This window comes from Scyliorhinus torazame, chromosome 11 (genome assembly GCF_047496885.1).
Source record: "Scyliorhinus torazame isolate Kashiwa2021f chromosome 11, sScyTor2.1, whole genome shotgun sequence".
In the NCBI taxonomy this organism is placed as follows: domain Eukaryota; kingdom Metazoa; phylum Chordata; class Chondrichthyes; order Carcharhiniformes; family Scyliorhinidae; genus Scyliorhinus; species Scyliorhinus torazame.
Window position 1 is genome coordinate 235,403,118 of NC_092717.1, and position 19,014 is coordinate 235,422,131.

Here is a 19,014-nt window from a genome sequence, read left to right on the forward strand (position 1 = left end):
CATTTGGCCCATCGCATCTGCACCGGCCCCTGAAAGACCACCGTTTCTAAGGCCACACCTCCACCCTTTCCCTGTAACCCAGCAACCCCACCTAACTTTTGGACTCTAAGGGCAATTTAGCATGACCAATCCACCTAACCCGCACATCTTTGGACTTGTGGGAGCGCCCGGAGGAAACCCACGCAGACACGGGGGAGAGCGTGCAGACTCCGCACAGGCAGCGACCCAAGCCGGGAGTAGAACCTGGAACCCCGGCGCTGCGAAGCGACAGTGCTAACCACTGATCGTATCTTCCAAGCATTTTCCTGTTATGTGTCAATGGCCTTTGCCCCAATGCCCCATTCCGGTTTCTCCTTCCCCTTTCTTAATGCCACGACGAGGGGCGAGGAAGCTGAAGAGGAAAGAGGCAACTGGTCCACGTCAAGAAGTCACTCATCCATTCACCATCATGCTGGGGCGTCGCTGTGAACCAAATGACTTTGCAATTTACCGCAGAAAGGAATGCCCAACAGCCCAAAATATTTCCAAATGCCGGAAAACAGTGCCCGTCCCGTGGGTGAAAATTAATAATATTTATCGGTGTCAAGCATGCCTGAAAAGGGTGACCCCCAACCTGTACGCAAGTACAGGCCCAACGGTCCCCCTCCATCCTTCACAGTTCACGCGAGGCCTCACAACATTGGCAGATGTTTAAATTTGGTTTGGAAACCACAATTTATAGTCTCCATAAATTTTGCAGAGCATTCCCATGATGCATTTTGATGCGCTGTTCTTGCAAGCGATAAATCCGAAGCGCTATGCAAGACAGTAAAAGTCCCACGTGAGCCTGAGATTGTTTTTCTGGTCGTATATCTCTGTCTCTCCTCGGGAGCGGCTGCCCTCTCTCCGAGACTGTTTGGCAACGGGTTCACAGCCACAGAGCTTGAGAGTCAGCCGCACAGACAGGAAACACCATCTGCAGCTCATTATTACTTAATGGGCTCAGCTGAAGGACACATTCCTGAATGTTGCTTTCTGCGATAAAGCCTATTGCAACATCAATGAATGCCGCCAGATTCCTTTATGTTCCCTCCTCCCAATGTATTCCTCAATCTCTGTATTTCCCGTTCACTGAAAGGTTCCCCACGCTGCCCTGCTTCCCCAGTACGCACCCCCCCCCCCTCATCCTCTCCCCTGTGGGACCCTGGGGCAACAATTATTCCTCAAGCAATACCGAGCAAAGCATGGACGGGTTCTGTCTTTCTTGACCCAAAGTTTGTCGAATGACACATCTGCGCCCGCAGCTCCCAGACCTGCACGAACCTCGACGCCACAATGTTGTCAGCGCTTTCTTGCAACCGCTGCGGGGCACAGGTTTCAACTGGTCAACCTGGAATACCCGAACTGAGTCATCACTGACCAGCAGATGTCCTCGATGGCCCTGACGTCCTTCTGGGGCATTTTGCCCCTCCAGGTGTGGAGGTTGGCGGGCGAGACCTCGCCCTCGAACGGCAGGTGGAACAGGTTTGTCGACGTGGCAAAGAGTATCCTGTTTAGTACAGCCGGGGGGAGGGGGAAGCCCAAAAAGGCATAGACCCTCTCGGCCGTTTCCTGAGGAAAGTCGACGACGTCTTCGAATTTCAGCAGCTGGTAGTTGGCGGGCGGCAGCTCCTTGTTTATCCTCAACGTTGCCCGGGTGTTGGCGAGCCACAGATGAGCCAAGAGGGACACTGTGTCCTTGGCAGGGGTGGAGAACTGTCTCCGGAGTAGCTCGTATTCAAAGGCATATCCAGAGTCCAAGTTGCATTTTTCCTTGTTCTCTTCCTTAAAAAGCATGGCTAGATGCTGAGGAACATTCCTTAGGGCATAGAGACTGGGTTTGCTATTATAGAGCAGTGAATAGATCCATGCACGTGGGTCCCTCACCATATACAAAGCCTTCATTGAAGGTCCAATAACTCCCTGGACAAATGGGAGCTTTAGTGTCCAACTCCCGCTGCTTAAGCTGAGGACAACACGTGCGTTGGGGTAGGACGCAAGGTGCCTCCTCAGTCCTTTGATATATTCCGTGTCCTTCTCTACGTTTTCCTTGTACTTTGTATTCTGATCCAAGGAGGAGGCCTTTCTTCTGTACTTCCTCTTCTTGGCTTCTCCGGGCTTTTCGGCGGGAAGCGGGCCTCTGCTCCCCGTGTGCAGTTGGATGTTCTGCAAATGGAGCTTTGTGTTGTGCACCAGGGACTGGAGCCAGCCCTGGATCAGCCGATAGCGACCGGCCTGGACGTCGGAGAGCTTCCACTCGCAAGCGTCGACGAAGGAGTCGAACTCAAATTCCATCTCGGGAATGTCGAGGTGCTCCGTGGGGACCCGGATGTAGGCGAAGTCCGTGTGGTTCACGAAGAGGTGCTTCAGGATTTCCGCTCCTGAGCCCGGGAGTGAGGCGATGACGACGGGCGACATCTTGCCGAGGCTCTCGTCCCACTGCTCGGAGCGGCCGTCCGTGTCCAAGTCGGCCTCGTTCCCGTTCCAGTTCATTCCGCACATGGGCTGCCTGCACGTGCTCCACAGGGCCACCAGCTCCATAAACCACAGCGTGATGACCATCAGCAACGTGAAGCGCAGCAGCTTGCTGAAGGAGATGTAGAGCTTCCAGTGTGCAGCCAGCAGGACCAGGCCAAGGCTCAGGGCAATGGCCATGAGCACTTTCACCGTTAACCCAAAATGGAAGAAGCTGCTGGTGGTTCTGCTCTGGCTCTGAAGAGCGGTCGTCCCGAAACCAAATCGAGTGACCTGATTGGCATCCTCCACTTTGGCATAGCCCCCAAATCCCAAATAACTGAAGCGAGCGGTGGGGTCGGTATACTGAGTCACCACAGACACGACCACCTCCGTGTCGTTAACGTTTAGTGTTATCTTCAGCCCGCGTCGGCTGTCGTCAACAAACCGGCAGTTGGATATTTTGACATACGGGCCGTGGAACACGTAGGCCATCCGGGTGACACGCTTCCCGAGGGCAAAGGTCACGTTGACAAATTGGGTCCACCTCTTCTTGAACTCGGCCGTTTGTTCGGCCTCCTGTATCCGGGGCTCCGGGCTGTTGCCGCGGTGGTCGAACCAAAACATCTTGTACTGAGCGTCCCAGATGTCCATCAAGGCTCCGTTCAGCTGCTCCGAGGTTTGGTAGGGGACGTACTTGAAGTCAATGTCCAGGTTGTGGAAGAAAGCGCTGGCCAGGGTGACGGGGGATTCGTCCCGTCGCTCGATGTGGTCGACCACGAGCAGGACCTGTGGATTGAGGAGCAGCAGGGCGCGGTACACACTGCTGAGCCGCATGGCGGACGAGTAGGCCGCCGCGGCCTCACCGCTGGTGAACAGCATCCCGCCTTGCTGCGTCGCCGTTACCAGCTCCCCAGACGACCTCCCGACCTCATCCACCATCCAGTTGAGCCACTGGCCACACTCGCCAAGCTGCCCCTCCCAGGGCTGGTTGCACTGGCTGCTGGGAGATGGGGCGAAGACCAACACGTTATTCAAGTAACTGTATTTCGGACCGTATAGCGCCTCGGAGACAAACACCTGTCCATTGGGGGCAAAGGTAAAGGAATTTTGATCTGGATGTTCATGTCCTGGATTAAAGTTCTTCCAGCCATCAATCCAGGAGTATGGATTCTCGTGGACTATCTCGAACACTGCGCGTCCTCCCAGCTTCCCCGATTTAAAAGACACAAAGGTATTCCCCAAATTGTTCGGCAGGCCCCCGCCATACGTGACAACGCCCCAGTTGGAGAAGACATGCAGCTTGGGGGTGCCATGATCAGCGGGGGGTTGTGGCGTCAGTTCGGGGTCGTACCAGATGTATTCGGTGTGGAGGGTACACCACCTGTGGGCGCTGGAGGCCTCCATCGGCCCATCTTTGGGCCGATGCTTCCGGATCTGCTTCGCCAGCCAGTTCCCGCTGCCGTTCCTCAGCACGTACCTGGAACAGAGGGAGCACACACACACACGGACGTTAGACAGACCTCGCTTGGTGACAGGGTTAAAACAAACAGACTGCCTGACCTCCTGCCACTTATCCTGCACGCCTGAAATGAAAACTGTAAATGCGGCACACACACACACACACACACGCACAGCAGGGCTGGGCTGCATCTGAGGAGAGGAACACGTTTCTTATCTAATGACCCTTCCACAGAACGTTTATCCTGCCTGTTCAGTGGTCTCCGCACTATTGCACATGTAAAATCTCAGGCAGGAAGGGAAAGGTGGGAAAGTAGTCCCTGGAATTTGGCAGCATCACCGTCCATCACTGCCAACTCGCTCAAACAGGCATCGTGTGGGCCAATAGGAACTGTGTGATAGTCCACCGACAACCAATTACTTTCCTGACTCCCGAAGCACCAATAAGATCACAAGGCTAGGAGCAGAAGAAGGCCATTTGGCCCATCGAGCCTGTCCACCCCCCATTCAATAAGATTAGAGCTGATGTGATTGTCACCTTAGCATCACTGTCTCACCTATGCCCCATTACATTTGACCCCCATTGTCGATCAAAAACCCTGTCGAACTCAGCCTTGAATTTATTCAATGAGCCGGCCCCCACAGCTCTTTGTGCAAGAGAATTACAAAGATAGACAACCCTCTGACCCTCTGAGAGAAGACATTCCTCATTGCCTCCAACTTAAATGGGCTGGATTTTCAACCAAGTTGGGAGTCTTGGGCCATGTTTCCCCGGTTGCAGGATTCCTGACCCCATTCCCAGGGTTTCCGATTTTTGGGAGTGCGAGCTGGCTTGTGTTACGAGCCCTCATACTGTACTCCTGACAGGTATGGTTCCGTAGCAGGGATAGAAATGTCCTAGTCCTCCGCAATGTTTGTAGAGTCGTGGCTGGATTTCAGGGTCGTGGTTCACAGGACTGCAGAGGTGTCACAGCCATTGTTTACAGGAATGAACCTTTCATGAGATAAGTTCAAAAGGTCCTCCTCATACCTTCTAGGCCAAGATATGAACCCCCCCCTCAAACAACCCTTATGGCTCCTCATGCCCCGCATGTTATGCCACCCCAAACAACCCGTAAGGCTCCTCATGCCGTTCATGGAATAATTTGATTAGAGATAGTCAACACGGTTTTGTGAAGGGTAGGTCGTGCCTCACAAACCTTATTGAGTTCTTTGAGAAGGTGACCAAACAGGTGGATGAGGGTAAAGCAGTTGATGTGGTGTATATGGATTTCAGTAAAGCGTTTGATAATGTTCCCCACGGTAGGCTACTGCAGGAAATAAGGAGGCATGGGATTCAGGGTGATTTTGCAGTTTGGATCAGAAATTGGCAAGCTGGAAGAAGACAAAGGGTGGTGGTTGATGGGAAATTTTCAGACTGGAGTCCAGTTACTAGTGGTGTACCACAAGGATCTGTTTTGGGGCCTCTGCTGTTTGTCATTTTTATAAATGACCTGGAGGAGGGCGTAGAAGGATGGGTGAGTAAATTTGCAGGTGACACTAAAGTCGGTGGAGTTGTGGGCAGTGCGGAAGGATGTTACAAGTTACAGAGGGACATAGATAAGCTGCAGCGCTGGGCTGAGAGGTGGCAAATGGAGTTTAATGCAGAAAAGTGTGAAGTGATTCATTTTGGAAGGAATAACAGGAAGACAGAGTACTGGGCAAATGGTAAGATTCTTGGCAGTGTGGATGAGCAGAGAGATCTCGGTATCCATGTACATAGATCCCTGAAAGTTGCCACCCAGGTTGAGAGGGTTGTTAAGAAGGCGTACGGTGTGTTAGCTTTTATTGGTAGAGGGATTGAGTTTCGGAGCCATGAGGTCATGTTGCAGCTGTACAAAACTCTGGTGCGGCCGCATTTGGAGTATTGCGTTTAATTCTGGTCGCCGCATTACAGGAAGGATGTGGAAGCATTGGAAAGGGTGCAGAGGAGATTTACCAGAATGTTGCCTGGTATGGAGGGAAGATCTTATGAGGAAAGGCTGAGGGACTTGAGGCTGTTTTCGTCAGAGAGAAGAAGGTTAAGAGGTGACTTAATTGAGGCATACAAGATGATCAGAGGATTGGATAGGGTGGACAGTGAGAGTCTTTTTCCTTGGATGGTGATGTTCAGCACGAGGGGACATAGCTTTAAATTGAGGGGAGATAGATATAGGACAGATGTCAGAGGTAGGTTCTTTACTCAGAGAGTAGTAAGGGCGTGGAATGCCCTGCCTGCAACAGTAGTGGACTCGCCAACACTAATGGCATTCAAATGGTCATTGGATAGACATCTGGACGATAAGGGAATAGTGTAGAGGGGCTTTAGAGTGGGTTCACAGGTCGGCGCAACATCGAGGGACGAATGGCTTGTACTGCACTGTAATGTTCTATGTTCCATGTTCTGTGTTCTAAAACCAAGGAAACTTATGATGACAGTCAGATGTGTGATAAAAGCACTTAAAATGTAATTGCTGGTAAACTTCCGCTTTCTTAAAAAAAACTCAATTTTACTACAGCCCAATAAAAGTGTCAATCATCCAAATTTATTACATTCTCAATAATTAAATCAGTCATGATTGAATGGTGGAGCAGCCGCGATGGGCTAGACGGCCTAATTCTGCTCTAATGTCTTATGGTCTTATTGCAAGCACCTTTTATCTTGTGTAAATAAATATTATGAAACCAACAGCATTGATCAGGGAGCCATTACTGTCAATCAAATAATGTTTCCCTGGGGCTCAGCTATATCAACAGTGTAATGGATTCCTGGGCTCCCAAACAAGTCTCATTATGTATGAGAGAGCCTGAGAGGGACATGAGACACCATAGGGTTGGGTAGGAAGCATGAGGGGACATGGATGGGGCTTTGGGAGTGTGTGAGGGGAAAGGTTGGGGTTATGAGGGATGAGGGGATGTATGGGGTGAGGGATTTAGGTTCTTTTTATTTTTATATTAACTGAGATGGAGTCCCACATCACCTCTTAAACAACCTGGCTTGGTACCTGGAACTCCCTCTGGCTGCCTACAAACCTTTTCCTCCCACCGTCAGAGGTGGACTCAAGACTACCTTCGCCAGAATGGGAATCAAATCCAACATGTCCAGCACCCCCTGTCCAACTGGCCAACTGAGCAAACCAACCGCAACCTCAACCTCTGTTACCCCACATAGCCCTGCAAATGAATCCTCTTCAAGTCCTATGCCTTTTAAAAGATCCTATGGAATTTGATTCCTCTACCTTTTGAAGGGAGTGTGTTTCAGAGCCGAAGAATCCCCTGTGAAGAATTGTCTCCTCAATTTCCTCTGACTTGCCTGATTGAATGGCAGAGCAGTTCGATGGGCTGAACTACCTCCTTTGGCTCCGAATTCCTTTGTTCCTATTATCATTTTAGTTTCGGCCTTTCCTTATCCTTCCCTGCTCTAAACTGCGAAATGCCAGCTTAATCTCTCCACGTCACTTAAATCTCTCCTCGCACTAGTATAAATCTGGTAAATCTCCTCTGCATCCACTCCAAAACCTTGATACCCTTCCTAAAGGAGAGTGTCAAGAATTGTCCGCAATGCTCCAGCTGGCGTTGCTATGAGCCCCCCCACTCATCCTTTATAGGTTGCTATGAGCCCCCCCACTCATCCTTCTGAGCTCCAGCGAATACAATTCTAACTGACTCAATGTCTCCTCATGTTTCTGTCCCGCCATCCCAGGAATCGGTCTGGTAAACCTTTGCTGCACTCCCTCCGTCTCCTATGGCCCTACACTCATCCCTAGAGCATCTCACAACATGGACTCCTACTTCAGACTCCTATTTATTGACTATGATGTGGAGATGCCGGCGTTGGACTGGGGTGAGCACAGTAAGAAGTCTTACAACACCAGGTTAAAGTCCAACAGGTTTGTTTCGATATCACTAGCTTTCGGAGCGCTGCTCCTTCCTCAGATGCAGTGCTCCAAAAGCTAGTGATTTGAAACAAACCTGTTGGACTTTAACCTGGTGTTGTAAGATTTCTTTCTTTTTATTGACGACAGCTCTGCCTTCAACACCATAATCCTAGCCAAGCACATATCAATGCTCCAAAACCTAGGACTTGGCTCCTCACTCTGCAACTGGATCCTCGACTTTTTGACCCACAGACTGTTTTGTTATGCTCTTGTTGTAGCATAAGCTGCTTCCTTGATGTGCACTCTGACAAAGGAAGGTTCAGACTTGGAGATAGCTTTAACACGTTTATTAAACTATTAACAATTCTCCAACTTGGATTCGATGCTACTGTTAATCCTTCTACAGCTACTCAGACTGACGAACCAGTCTGCTACAATCCACGTGGTGGGAGTGATGCTCAATCAACCCTGTGTCTGTACTCACTGAGTGTCTCCACTGGAAAGAGACTGAGCATGTGTGATGTGTCCTTTTATATGGGTTGGTGTAATGCCCTCCTGTGGTAGTGTCACCTCTATGTGTATCGTGAATGGCCATTGGTCGCGTTCTATCCTACTGACCTATTGGTTGACTGCCTGTGTGTCAGGTTTCTGGTGCTCCCTCTAGTGTCTAGCTCGGTGTAGTGTATGTACATTAACCCTTTCTGTACTTACAGTGACGTATATCACCACACAGACCACACTCTGTAATAATAAACCACACCTCATCCACAATAGTCCTCAATGCCGGGGCCCCGCAAGGCTGCGTACTTAGCCCCTGACTATACTCCCTGTACACACACGACTGCGTGGCAAAACTTGGTTCCAATACCATCTACAAGTTTGCTGATGATACGACCATAGTGGACCGGATCTCGAATGACGACGAGTCAGAATAGAGGAGGGAGATAGAGAACCTAGTGTAGTGGTTCAGCGACAACAATCTATCCCTCAATGCCAGCAAAACTAAAGAGCTGGCCATTGACTTCAGGAAGCAAAGTACTTTACACACCCCTGTCAGCATCAACGGGGCCGAGGTGGAGATGGTTAGCAGTTTCAAATCCCTAGGGATACACGTCACCAACAATCTGTCCTGGTCCACCCACATCGACGCTATCACCAAGAAAGCACAACAGCGCCTATACTTCCTCAGGAAACTAAGGAAATTCGGCATGTCCACATTAACTCTTCCCAACTTTTACAGATGCACCATAGAAAACATCCTATCTGGCTGCATCACAGCCTGGTATGGCAACTGCTCGGCCTAAGACCGCAAGAAACCTCAGAGAGTCGTGAACACAGCCCAGTCCATCACACAAACCTGCCTCCCATCCATTGACTCCATCTACACCTCCCCCTGCCTGGGGAAAGCGGGCAGCATAATCAAAGACCCCTCCCACCCGGCTTACTCACTCTTCCAACTTCTTCCATCGGGCAGGAGATACAAAAGTCTGAGAACACGCATGAACAGACTCAAAAACAGCTTCTTCCCCACTGTTACTAGATTCCTAAATGACCCTCTTGTGGACTGACCTCATTAACACTACACCGCTGTATGCTTCACCCGATGCCGGTGTTATGTAGTTACATTGTATGCTTTGTGTTGCCCTATTATGTATTTTCTTTTCTTTTCTTTTCTTATTTTCTTTTCATGTCCTTAATGATCTATTGAGCTTCTAACAGAAACACACTTATCACTGTACCTCTGTACAAGTGACAATAAACAAAATCCAAATCCAATCCAAACAATCCGGAGCAAAAACATCCTTCCTCAGATATGGAGACCAAACCTGCACACAATATTCGAGGTGTGGCCTCACCAAGGCCCTGTATAATTACCTGGCCCTGTACTCGAATCCTCTCACTATGAAGCCTAACGTACCATTTGCCTTCTCTATCACCTGCTGTACCTTCAGTAACTGGTGTATGAGGACACCCAGGTCTCGCTGCACATTCCCCTCTCTTGATTTATGGCCATTCAGATATAGTCTACCTTAAGACTTTGGTTCGGCCACATTTGGAATACTGCGTACAGTTCTGGTCGCCATATTACCAAAAGGATGTGGATGCTTTAGAGAGGGTGCAGAGGAGGTTCACCAGGATGTTTCCTGGTATGGAGGGTGCTAGCTATGAAGAGACATTGAGTAGATTAGGATTATTTTCATTAGAAAGACGGAGGTTGAGGGGGGACCTCATTGAGGTCCACAAAATCATGAGAGGTATAGACAGGATGGATAGCAACAAGCTTTTTCCTAGAGTGGGGCATTCAATTACTAGGGGTCACGAGTTCAAGGTGAGAGGGGAAAAGTTTAAGGGAGATATGCGTGGAAAGTTCTTTACGCAGAGGGTGGTGGGTGCCTGGAACGCATTGCCGGCGGAGGTGGTAGAGGCGGGCACGATAGTGTCATTTAAGATGTATCTAGACAGATACATGAATATGCAGGGAGCAGAGGGATACAGATCCTGAGAAAATAGGAGACAGTTTTAGATAGAGGATCTGGATCGGCGCAGGTTTGGAGGGCCGAAGGCCCTATTCCTGTGCTGTAATTTTTCTCTGTTCTTTGTTCTTCCTGCTTTTGCTACCAAATGCGAATAACCTCACATTTACACTGCATCTGCCATTCATTTGCCCACTCACTCAACTTGCCCAAATCACGCTGAAGGGTCTCTGTATCCTCCTCACAGCTCGCCCTCCCAACCAGAATTTGGCTAGGAAAGATGCAAACTATTGCGGGTGGCTGTGAGCTTATCAGCTATAGCTTCTCCTTCGGTCATACTGCAGGCCAGAGCACAACAGACACTTAAAACCACACACCTGTTCCCCAATTACAAAGACCGATGTTTCATGGCGGTGTTGACAATGATGGGAGATTGTTATCGAGTGGGCGGCAGATTTCCTGACAGATTTGCAATAATTAGCCAAAAGAGCCAGAGGGGGAGGAGGGGATATTTGTTAGTTAGCTCAGTGAGTTTCTGTGATCGGGAATGGACTGCCTGGGCAATTGACTGACAGAATGGCACAGAAGGAGGCCATTTGGCCCATTGGGTCTGCACTGGTTCTTTGTGACAGGGACTCAAGCTAATCCTACTCCCCTGACGTTTCCCCGCAGTCCTGAAAATATTTGTTGAGGAGGTGCACACTCAATTTCCCTCTGAAAGACGCAATTAAATCTGCCTCCACCATACACCCAGGCAACGCAATCCAGATCGGAATCACCCGTTCCATAAAAAAAGTTTTTCCCACATGAGTAATTTGTTTTTTTTTATTTTAACCAATCACCAGGCACGGTGATCTCTGTTCCTCCACCCTTCTGCCAATCAGAACAGTTTCTCCCAATCTGCTCTGTCCAGATCCCTCGGGATTTCGAGCATCTCTGACAAACCTCCTCGCCTCTGCGGAAGCAGATTCAAAAGTAACTTTCAAAAAATGGGAAAAGCTTTGGGGAAAGCTTTGGATTGCGACCAATCGGATATTTCTTTCGAACACAGTACAATGGGCCGAATGGTCTCCTTCTGCGCTGCTTGACTTTACGAGGCATTTCACAGAAAGAACCGCCTTGTGAATGGAAGTGGTGTGACATTCAGGCATTCAGCTTAATTCCGAAGTTATTAGAAGGAGCAAAGCATTCGTGCGCTGCTCTTTTGTAATTCTTCTGCAGCGGTTCCCTTGGCTGGGTGAACGTTAGGGTGAAGCAGTCAGCTTACTGGCTGAACTCCTGCCTCATGATCAGGAGGTTTAGCTCAGGGCTAAATCGCTGGCTTCAATTCCCGTACCAGCCTCCCCGAACAGGCGCCGGAATGTGGCGACTAGGGGCTTTTCACAGTAACTTCATTTGAAGCCTACCTGCGATAATAAGCGATTTTCATTTCATTTCAGCAATGCAATCTCGGCTGACCGAGCTGTGTTTCGGGAGTGCTGCCTTGACAAAGACGCCCCCAAATCGACGACGATACAAAGGTAGGTGGAAAAGTAAGCCATTGTGAGGTCACAAAGTGGCTGCGAAGAGACAGGGAGAGGTTAGGTTATAAGTGAAAAACAAGGGCTGGAATTCTCTGGTCATTCCCTGGTGGCGGGATTCTCTGGTGATGTTCGAAGATTCTTGGGTGTGCTTGTATGTGGAACGCCGGAACAGCAAGCATTTAGGAAGGCAATTGACACGTTGGCCTTTATTGCGAAGGGATTGGAGTACAGAAATAAACACATTTTTCTCCAGCTGTACAATTGTGATGCCACACCTGGAACATTATGTGCAGTTTTCGTCTCGATGTTTAAATAAGGCTGAAAGTGAAATGGAAGTCGCCATAGTCTCCAGGACCATAGATTATGTTTCCTTTTGAGGTGGAGAGCTGATTGGTGGTGATTTACCCTGAGGATCACCACACCTCAGGCGAGGTTGAGAAGGTGCGGCCTTCATGAACCTCAGCTAGTACAGGAATTGAACCCACGCTGTTGCCGTCGTTCCACATCGTCCAGTCAACTGAGCTAACCGGCCTCCCTCAGAAAGAACATACTTTCACTTGAGACGGCAAAGCGTGGGTACACCAAATTGGCCACTGGGATGCATGGAACAACATAGAGCATACAGTGCAGAAGGAGGCCATTCGGCCCATCAAGTCCGCATCTACCCATTTAAGCCCTCACTTCCAACCTATCCCCGTAACCCAATAATCCCTCCTAACCTTTTTGGTCACTAAGGGCAATTTATCGTGGCCAATCCTGCACGTCTTTGGACTGTGGGAGGAAACCGGAGCGCCCGGAGGAAACCCGCGCAGACACGGGGAGAACGTGCAGACTCTGCACAGACAGTCACCCAGCGGGGAATCGAACCTGGGACCCTGGAGCTGTGAAGCCACAGTGCTATCCACTTGTGCTACCGGGATGCTCCGGTTGCTCTAGGATTAGGGCCTGAGTAAATTGGGTTTGCATTCTCGAGGGTTTAGAAGAATGAGAGGCGATCTCATTGAAACCCAGAAGATTCTGGAAGGATTTGATCGGCTCGACATCGAGAGATTGTTTCCATTGGTCAGGGAATCTAAAACACTGGGTGGGGCCCAGCCTCAGAACAAGCGGCTGAAAGTCAGGACTGAGCAGAGGAGAAATTACTTCACTCAAAAAGTTTTTTAAAAACAAAAACCAAGAGACGTAGGAGTAGAAGTAGATCATTTGGAGGTCAATGGGAATCGGGGTTGGGGTTGGGGGGTGTGCGGGGGTGGGGGAGACGAAGTCTTCACTGGTTGGACTCACACGGTCGAATTATACGATTTCATCCATCTGCTTATCTCCGTTTTATTGAGGTGCAACCAAACTGTGGGTGGCACGGTAGCACAGTGGTTAGCACTGTCACTTCAAAACTCCAGGGTGCCCAGTTCGATTAACGGCTTGGGTCACTGTCTGTGTGGAGTTTGCACGTTCTCCCCGTGTCTGCGTGGTTTTCCTCCGGGTGCCTCTGGTTTCCTCCCACAGTCCAGTGATGTGCAGGTTAGGTGGAGTGGCCACGCTGAATTGCCCCTTAGTGTCCAAAATGATTAGGGTGGGGTTATGGCGATAGGGTGGAGGTGTGGGTTTAAGTAGGGTGCCCTTTTCAAGGGCCTGTGCAGAGTCGATGGGTCGAATGGCCTCCTTCTGCGCTGTAGATTCTCTGATTCTATGAAACTCGCTCCATTGCTAAAGCTGCTGTAAAATCCCAATGAGCGAGCTGCTGACTCTGCCCAGCTGTGGATTGTCCTGTACAGGGCCTATGTTCAGAGAATCATCACGTCATTATGGCCCAGGAGGAGGCCATCCAGCCTATCGGGACCAGTCAGTCCCACACGCAACCCCCCCCCCCCCCACCCAACACTGCCACCCATTCCACCTCTGTTACCCTGCAAGTGTATTTTCTTTTGTAATTGTTCTTCACCTCTGTTTCCACCCCCCTTCATAAGCAGTTGTTAACGACCACTGTTTAAAAAGGTTCCACCTGCATCCCCTGCCCGAAACCTATCCTTGTACAATCAGCTAAAGGGAACAATTTTTCTTATATCGAAGCCTGTCATAATCTTGTTCCGTCAATCTCCTTTGCTCCAAGGAGGACCGAGAATCCCGATAGTACAGGAGGATGCCACCTGGCCCATCGAGTCTGCACCGACCCACCGAAAGAGCACCCTATCTCATCCGAATAGACTAGTGATTGTGCTTCCCCGCGTGTCTCCGCTGGCAGAGGACGACCCTGGGATAGTGGCTTAAGTGGGTCGGTGCAGACTCGATGGGCTGAATGGCCTCCTTCTGCACTGTACGTTCTATGTTCCTATGAGCACCTTTTGAAGTTATCCCCCATGTCCTACACCCCTGCACACAACATGGGTTTTGCAGCCTGCCGGGAACTCCCAGGTTGTATTCTTCGTCGTCCTTGCTTCAAGAACCATTTCATTTTCATTTCACTAATCTTTTTGCTGCCAGAGCTGCTCAAAATCACGTGCGGTCGACAGAGTTCACATTTCGTTGGCTCAAGGTTTGTAAAATCGGTAAACAGGTCACGCTTGAGCGCGGCAAACAGAGAATTTGCAAAAGCATCCATAAAGCAGCTAGCGTGTCCCCTCGAGCGAGCAGGTCACGCCAAAGGGAGCCAACAAGTTTCAGAATCGAGCAATCTCTCACTTGCAAAAAAAGATTTTCTTCCCACAGCAGGACCAAACCGAGTGATGAGTCGCAAAAAGTTGGTTTACAGGTGCAACAGGTGATTAAGAAGGTGAATGGAATTTTGTCCTTCATTGCTGGAGGGATGGAGTTTAAGACTAGGGAGGTTATGCTGCAATTGTATAAGGTGTTAGTGAGGCCACACCTGGAGTATTGTGTTCAGTTTTGGTCTCCTTACTTGAGAAAGGACGTACTGGCACTGGAGGGTGTGCAGAGGAGATTCACTAGGTTAATCCCAGAGCTGAAGGGGTTGGATTATGAGGAGAGGTTGAGTAGACTGGGACTGTACTCATTGGAATTTAGAAGCGGGGATCTTATAGAAACGTATAAAATTATGAAGGGAATAGATAGGATAGATGCGGGCAGGTTGTTTCCACTGGCGGGTGAAAGCAGAACTAGGGGGCATAGCCTCAAAATAAGGGGAAGTAGATTTAGGACTGAGCTTCGGAGGAACTTCTACACCCAAAGGGTTGTGAATCTATGGAATTCCTTGCCCAGTGAAGCAGTAGAGGCTCCTTCATTAAATGTTTTTAAGATAAAGATAGATAGTTTTTTGAAGAATAAAGGGATTAAGGGTGATGGTGTTCGGGCCAGAAAGTGGAGCTGAGTCCACAAAAGATCAGCCATGATCTCATTGAATGGTGGAGCAGGCTCGAGGGGCCAGATGGCCTACTCCTGCTCCTAGTTCTTATGTTCTTAATGAGAATGATCAGAATGAGAAAATTATAAAAATCATCAAAAAGAAAAAACGCAGTAACCAGAGACGTGAAAAAGCAATTTCACGCTCACCCAAGGTGACACTACATTTAAACAAAATAATAACGGGCGGGGTTCTTCGGCCTCACCGCCGCGTCATTCTCGGCGGTGAGAAGCGGCGCACGGTTCATTGGCGGAATGGTTCTGGGCTCCTGCCGCTGTCAATGGTGTGGTATTATCATAACTGTAAGAACGTGGCAGAACGGTACAGCATAGTGGTTAGCACAGTTGCTTCACAGCTCCAGGGTCCCAAGCTCTTTTCCCAGCATGGGTCACTCTCTGTGCGGAGTCTGAACGTTCTCCCCGTGTCTGCGTGGGTTTCCTCCGGGTGCTCCGGTTTCCTCCCACAGTCCAAAGATGTGCAGGTTAGGTGGATTGGCCATGCTAAATTGCCCTTCGTGTCCAAAAGGGTTCGGTGGGATTGCTGGGTTATGGGGATAGGGTGGAGGCGTGGGCTGACGTAGGGTGGTCTTTCCAAGAGCCGGTGCAGTCACGATGGGCCGAATGGCCTCAACCTGCACTGTAAATTTTATGATTCTATGAATTGCAAGGGTTAATGAGTCTAGAGTAGCCACCAGAGGGAGCTACAGTTACAACTATATAATGCAGAGATACTAAGCCTTGTGGCAGGAGATAGCTAGAGAGAGTCAGAAGTATAGATAGTGGAAGTGAGAGCAGATCATCATTTGTATCCGTAGTGAGATTAGCTGCAGATGAGTGTAGTTTACATTTTATTAATCAACTGTGCATTCTTTAGGCGTACGTGTCGAATCCAAGTTAGCAGTGTTAATAAATTTATAGCTTTGTTTAAGTTCAAGCTATTCTGTGGTCTTTGTGAACACTACGCCAAACATCCTGAAATAAGGAACACAAAGAACACCACAAATGGGAATTCTTATTGAAGCCACCCCACGCCGCCAGAAACTCAGGGGAGAGGGGGCACTGTCGGAGGGAACAGAGAACCCCCCCCCCCCCCCCCCCCGGCGTGAATTCCAGCCAACGTCTTGCATTTATATAGCACCTCAGAATGCCCCAAAACACTTGACAACCAATTAAGTATTTCTGAACTGTAGCAGAAATCAATAGGAATTGGAGCAGCCAACTTGCACACAGCATTTGGACGAATAATCCAGAGACCCAGGGTACTGCCCTGGGGAGGCTCAAATCCCACCATGGCGGATGGTGAAATTTAGATTCAATTAAAAAAAAGTCTGGAATTAAAAGTCGGACGGTGTCGTGGAAACCCGCCTGGTTCGCTAGCATCCTTCAGGGAAGGAAATCTGCCGTCCTTACCCCGGTCTGGCCTACACGTGACTCCAGAGCCACAAATGACTCCCCAATTCTCTCAAGGGCAATAAATGCTGGCTCATCCAACGACGGCCACATCCCACAAACAAATATTTTTAAAATAGCTCCCACAATGAACAAGGTGATAATGACCAGATCATCTATTTTCAAGGATTAATATTATCCTCGATTATCATAGAATTTACAGTGCAGGAGCAGGCCATTCGGCCCATTGAGTCTGCACCGGCCCCCAGAAAGAGCACCCTACCCAAGGTCAACACCTCCACCCAACACTAAGGGCAATTTTGGACACTAAGGGCAATTTATCATGGCCAATCCACCTAACCTGCACATCTTTGGACTGTGGGAGGAGACCGGAGCACCCGGAGGAAACCCACCCACACGGGGAGGATGTGCAGACTCCACACAGACAGTGACCCAAGCCGGAATCGAACCTGGGACCCTGGAGCTGTGAAGCAATTGTGCTATCCACAATGCTACCGTGCTGCTATTGAGCAGGACGCAGTGGACAACACTCCATCCCCTTTGAAATTGTGTCAAGTGGCCTTTCACCTCCACCCCAGAGAGCAGATGGGGCTGCGGGTTTGCATCTCAGACGAAAGGCAGCGTCTCCAACAGTACAGCTCTCCCTCAGTCCTGCACAATTCCTCTGGCCTCAATTACCACATCGTGCGCAACAGATGGTTTCGCTAATTTAATCCTTATCACCCGCACACAGCACAACTTTTGCCACTAACTGATTACACCACAGAGACAGTTACAGAAGACTTGATTCGGAAAACATTTTCACAGTAACTTCATTTGAAGCCTACTTGTGACAATAAGCGATTTTCATTTCATTTCATTCATTTAGAAATGCCGAGATCAAAGGGAGTCTACGCGGAATTGTTAAAACATACAAATTAAACATATTTTGTGGAAATGCAACCAATTGCATCGATACAGGGAATGCAACAGGGGAGGGGCAGTGGTGCAGTAATGTCACTGGACAGGTAATCCAGGGACCTAAGCTAATGCACTGGGGGCCTGGGTTCAGAGCGCACGATGGCAACTGATGCCATTTAAATTCAATTAATAATCTCGAATCGGAAAAAAACTGTTGCTCAAAGACAAAAACCTATCTGGTTCACTAATGTTCTTTCGGGAACAAAATCTGCCCTCCTGACCTGGGGCGTCATTCTCCAACCCCCCGCCGGGTTGGAGAATCGCCGGGGGCTGCCGTGAATCCCGCCCCCGCCGGTTGCCAAAGTCTCCGCTACCGGATATTCGGCGGGGGTGGGAATCGGGCCGCGCTGGCTGGCGGGCCCCCCCGCTCGATCCTCCGGCCCGGATGGGCCGAAGTCCCGCCGATAAATTGCCTGTCCCGCCGGCGTGGATTAAACCACCTTTTGAACGGCGGGACAAGGCGGCGTGGGCGGGCTCCGGGGTCCTGGGGGGGGCGCGGGGCGATCTGGCCCCGGGGGGGTGCCCCCACGGTGGCCTGGCCCGCGATCGGGGCCCACCGATCCGCGGGCGGGCCTGTGCTGTGGGGGCACTCTTTCCCTTCCGCCTCCGCCACGGTCTCCACCATGGCGGAGGCGGGAGAGACTCCCTCCACTGCGCATGCGTGGGAAACTGTCAGCGGCCGCTGATGCTCCCGCGCATGCGCCGCCCCGACATGTCATTTCCGCGCCAGCTGGCGGGGCACCAAAGGCCGTTTCCGCCAGCTGGCGGGGCGGAAATTCCTCTGGCGTCGGCCTAGCCCCTCAATGTTGGGGCTCGGCCCCCAAAGATGCGGAGCATTCCGCACATTTGGGGCGGCGCGATGCCCGTCTGATTGGCGCCGTTTTGGGCGCCAGTCGGCGGACATTGCGCCGTTTCGGGAGAATTTCGCCCCTGCTGTGGCCTGTGCGTGACTCTGGACTGATGCTCTGAAATGGTCAGCCAAACCACTCTGTTCAAGGGCAATTAGTGATGGGCAACAAGGGCCGGCCTTGCCAGCCACGCCCACATCCCATGAACGAATATATAAAGATCCAGCGCATGTGGATTTTCAGAAGGTGCTTAACAATAAACTGTCCCACCAGAGACGTAACAAAAAGATTCAGGAGTATAAGAGGAGGTGGAACAGCATGGATAGAAGCAGCATGGATAGAAGTTGGTGGGTGGACAAGAAACAAGGATGTAAATGGAAAAGAGAACAATTTCATTGCAGAAGAGTGTCCACTTGCCGACCCATCAGCATTCTGTTTTCGCACCGCATCAATTCTTCCCCCCTTTCGCTCTGAAGAAGAGTCATGTGGACTTGAAACATTGGGCGCGATTCAGCCACCCCCGCGGAGCGGGGAGCAACGGGTGAATCGCGGACGAGCACCAAATAGGTGCTCGCGCCGGGCCTTTCAAGCATTTGGGCCGCCGCCTCGTGTGCTG

General features: G+C 50.2%; 1 protein-coding gene across 1 annotated transcript in view; it reads right to left on the reverse strand.

Moving 5' to 3' along the window:
* Positions 1–1,164: 1,164 nt before the first annotated feature.
* LOC140385856 (dermatan-sulfate epimerase-like protein) overlaps positions 1,165–19,014 on the reverse strand; it is a 43,436-nt gene continuing 25,586 nt past the window's right edge. Inside the window, exon 2 of the mRNA XM_072468449.1 lies at positions 1,165–3,952. Within this exon, the coding sequence (XP_072324550.1) occupies positions 1,357–3,952 (2,596 nt within the window). The 3' untranslated portion in view covers positions 1,165–1,356. The remainder of the gene's footprint in view (positions 3,953–19,014) is intronic.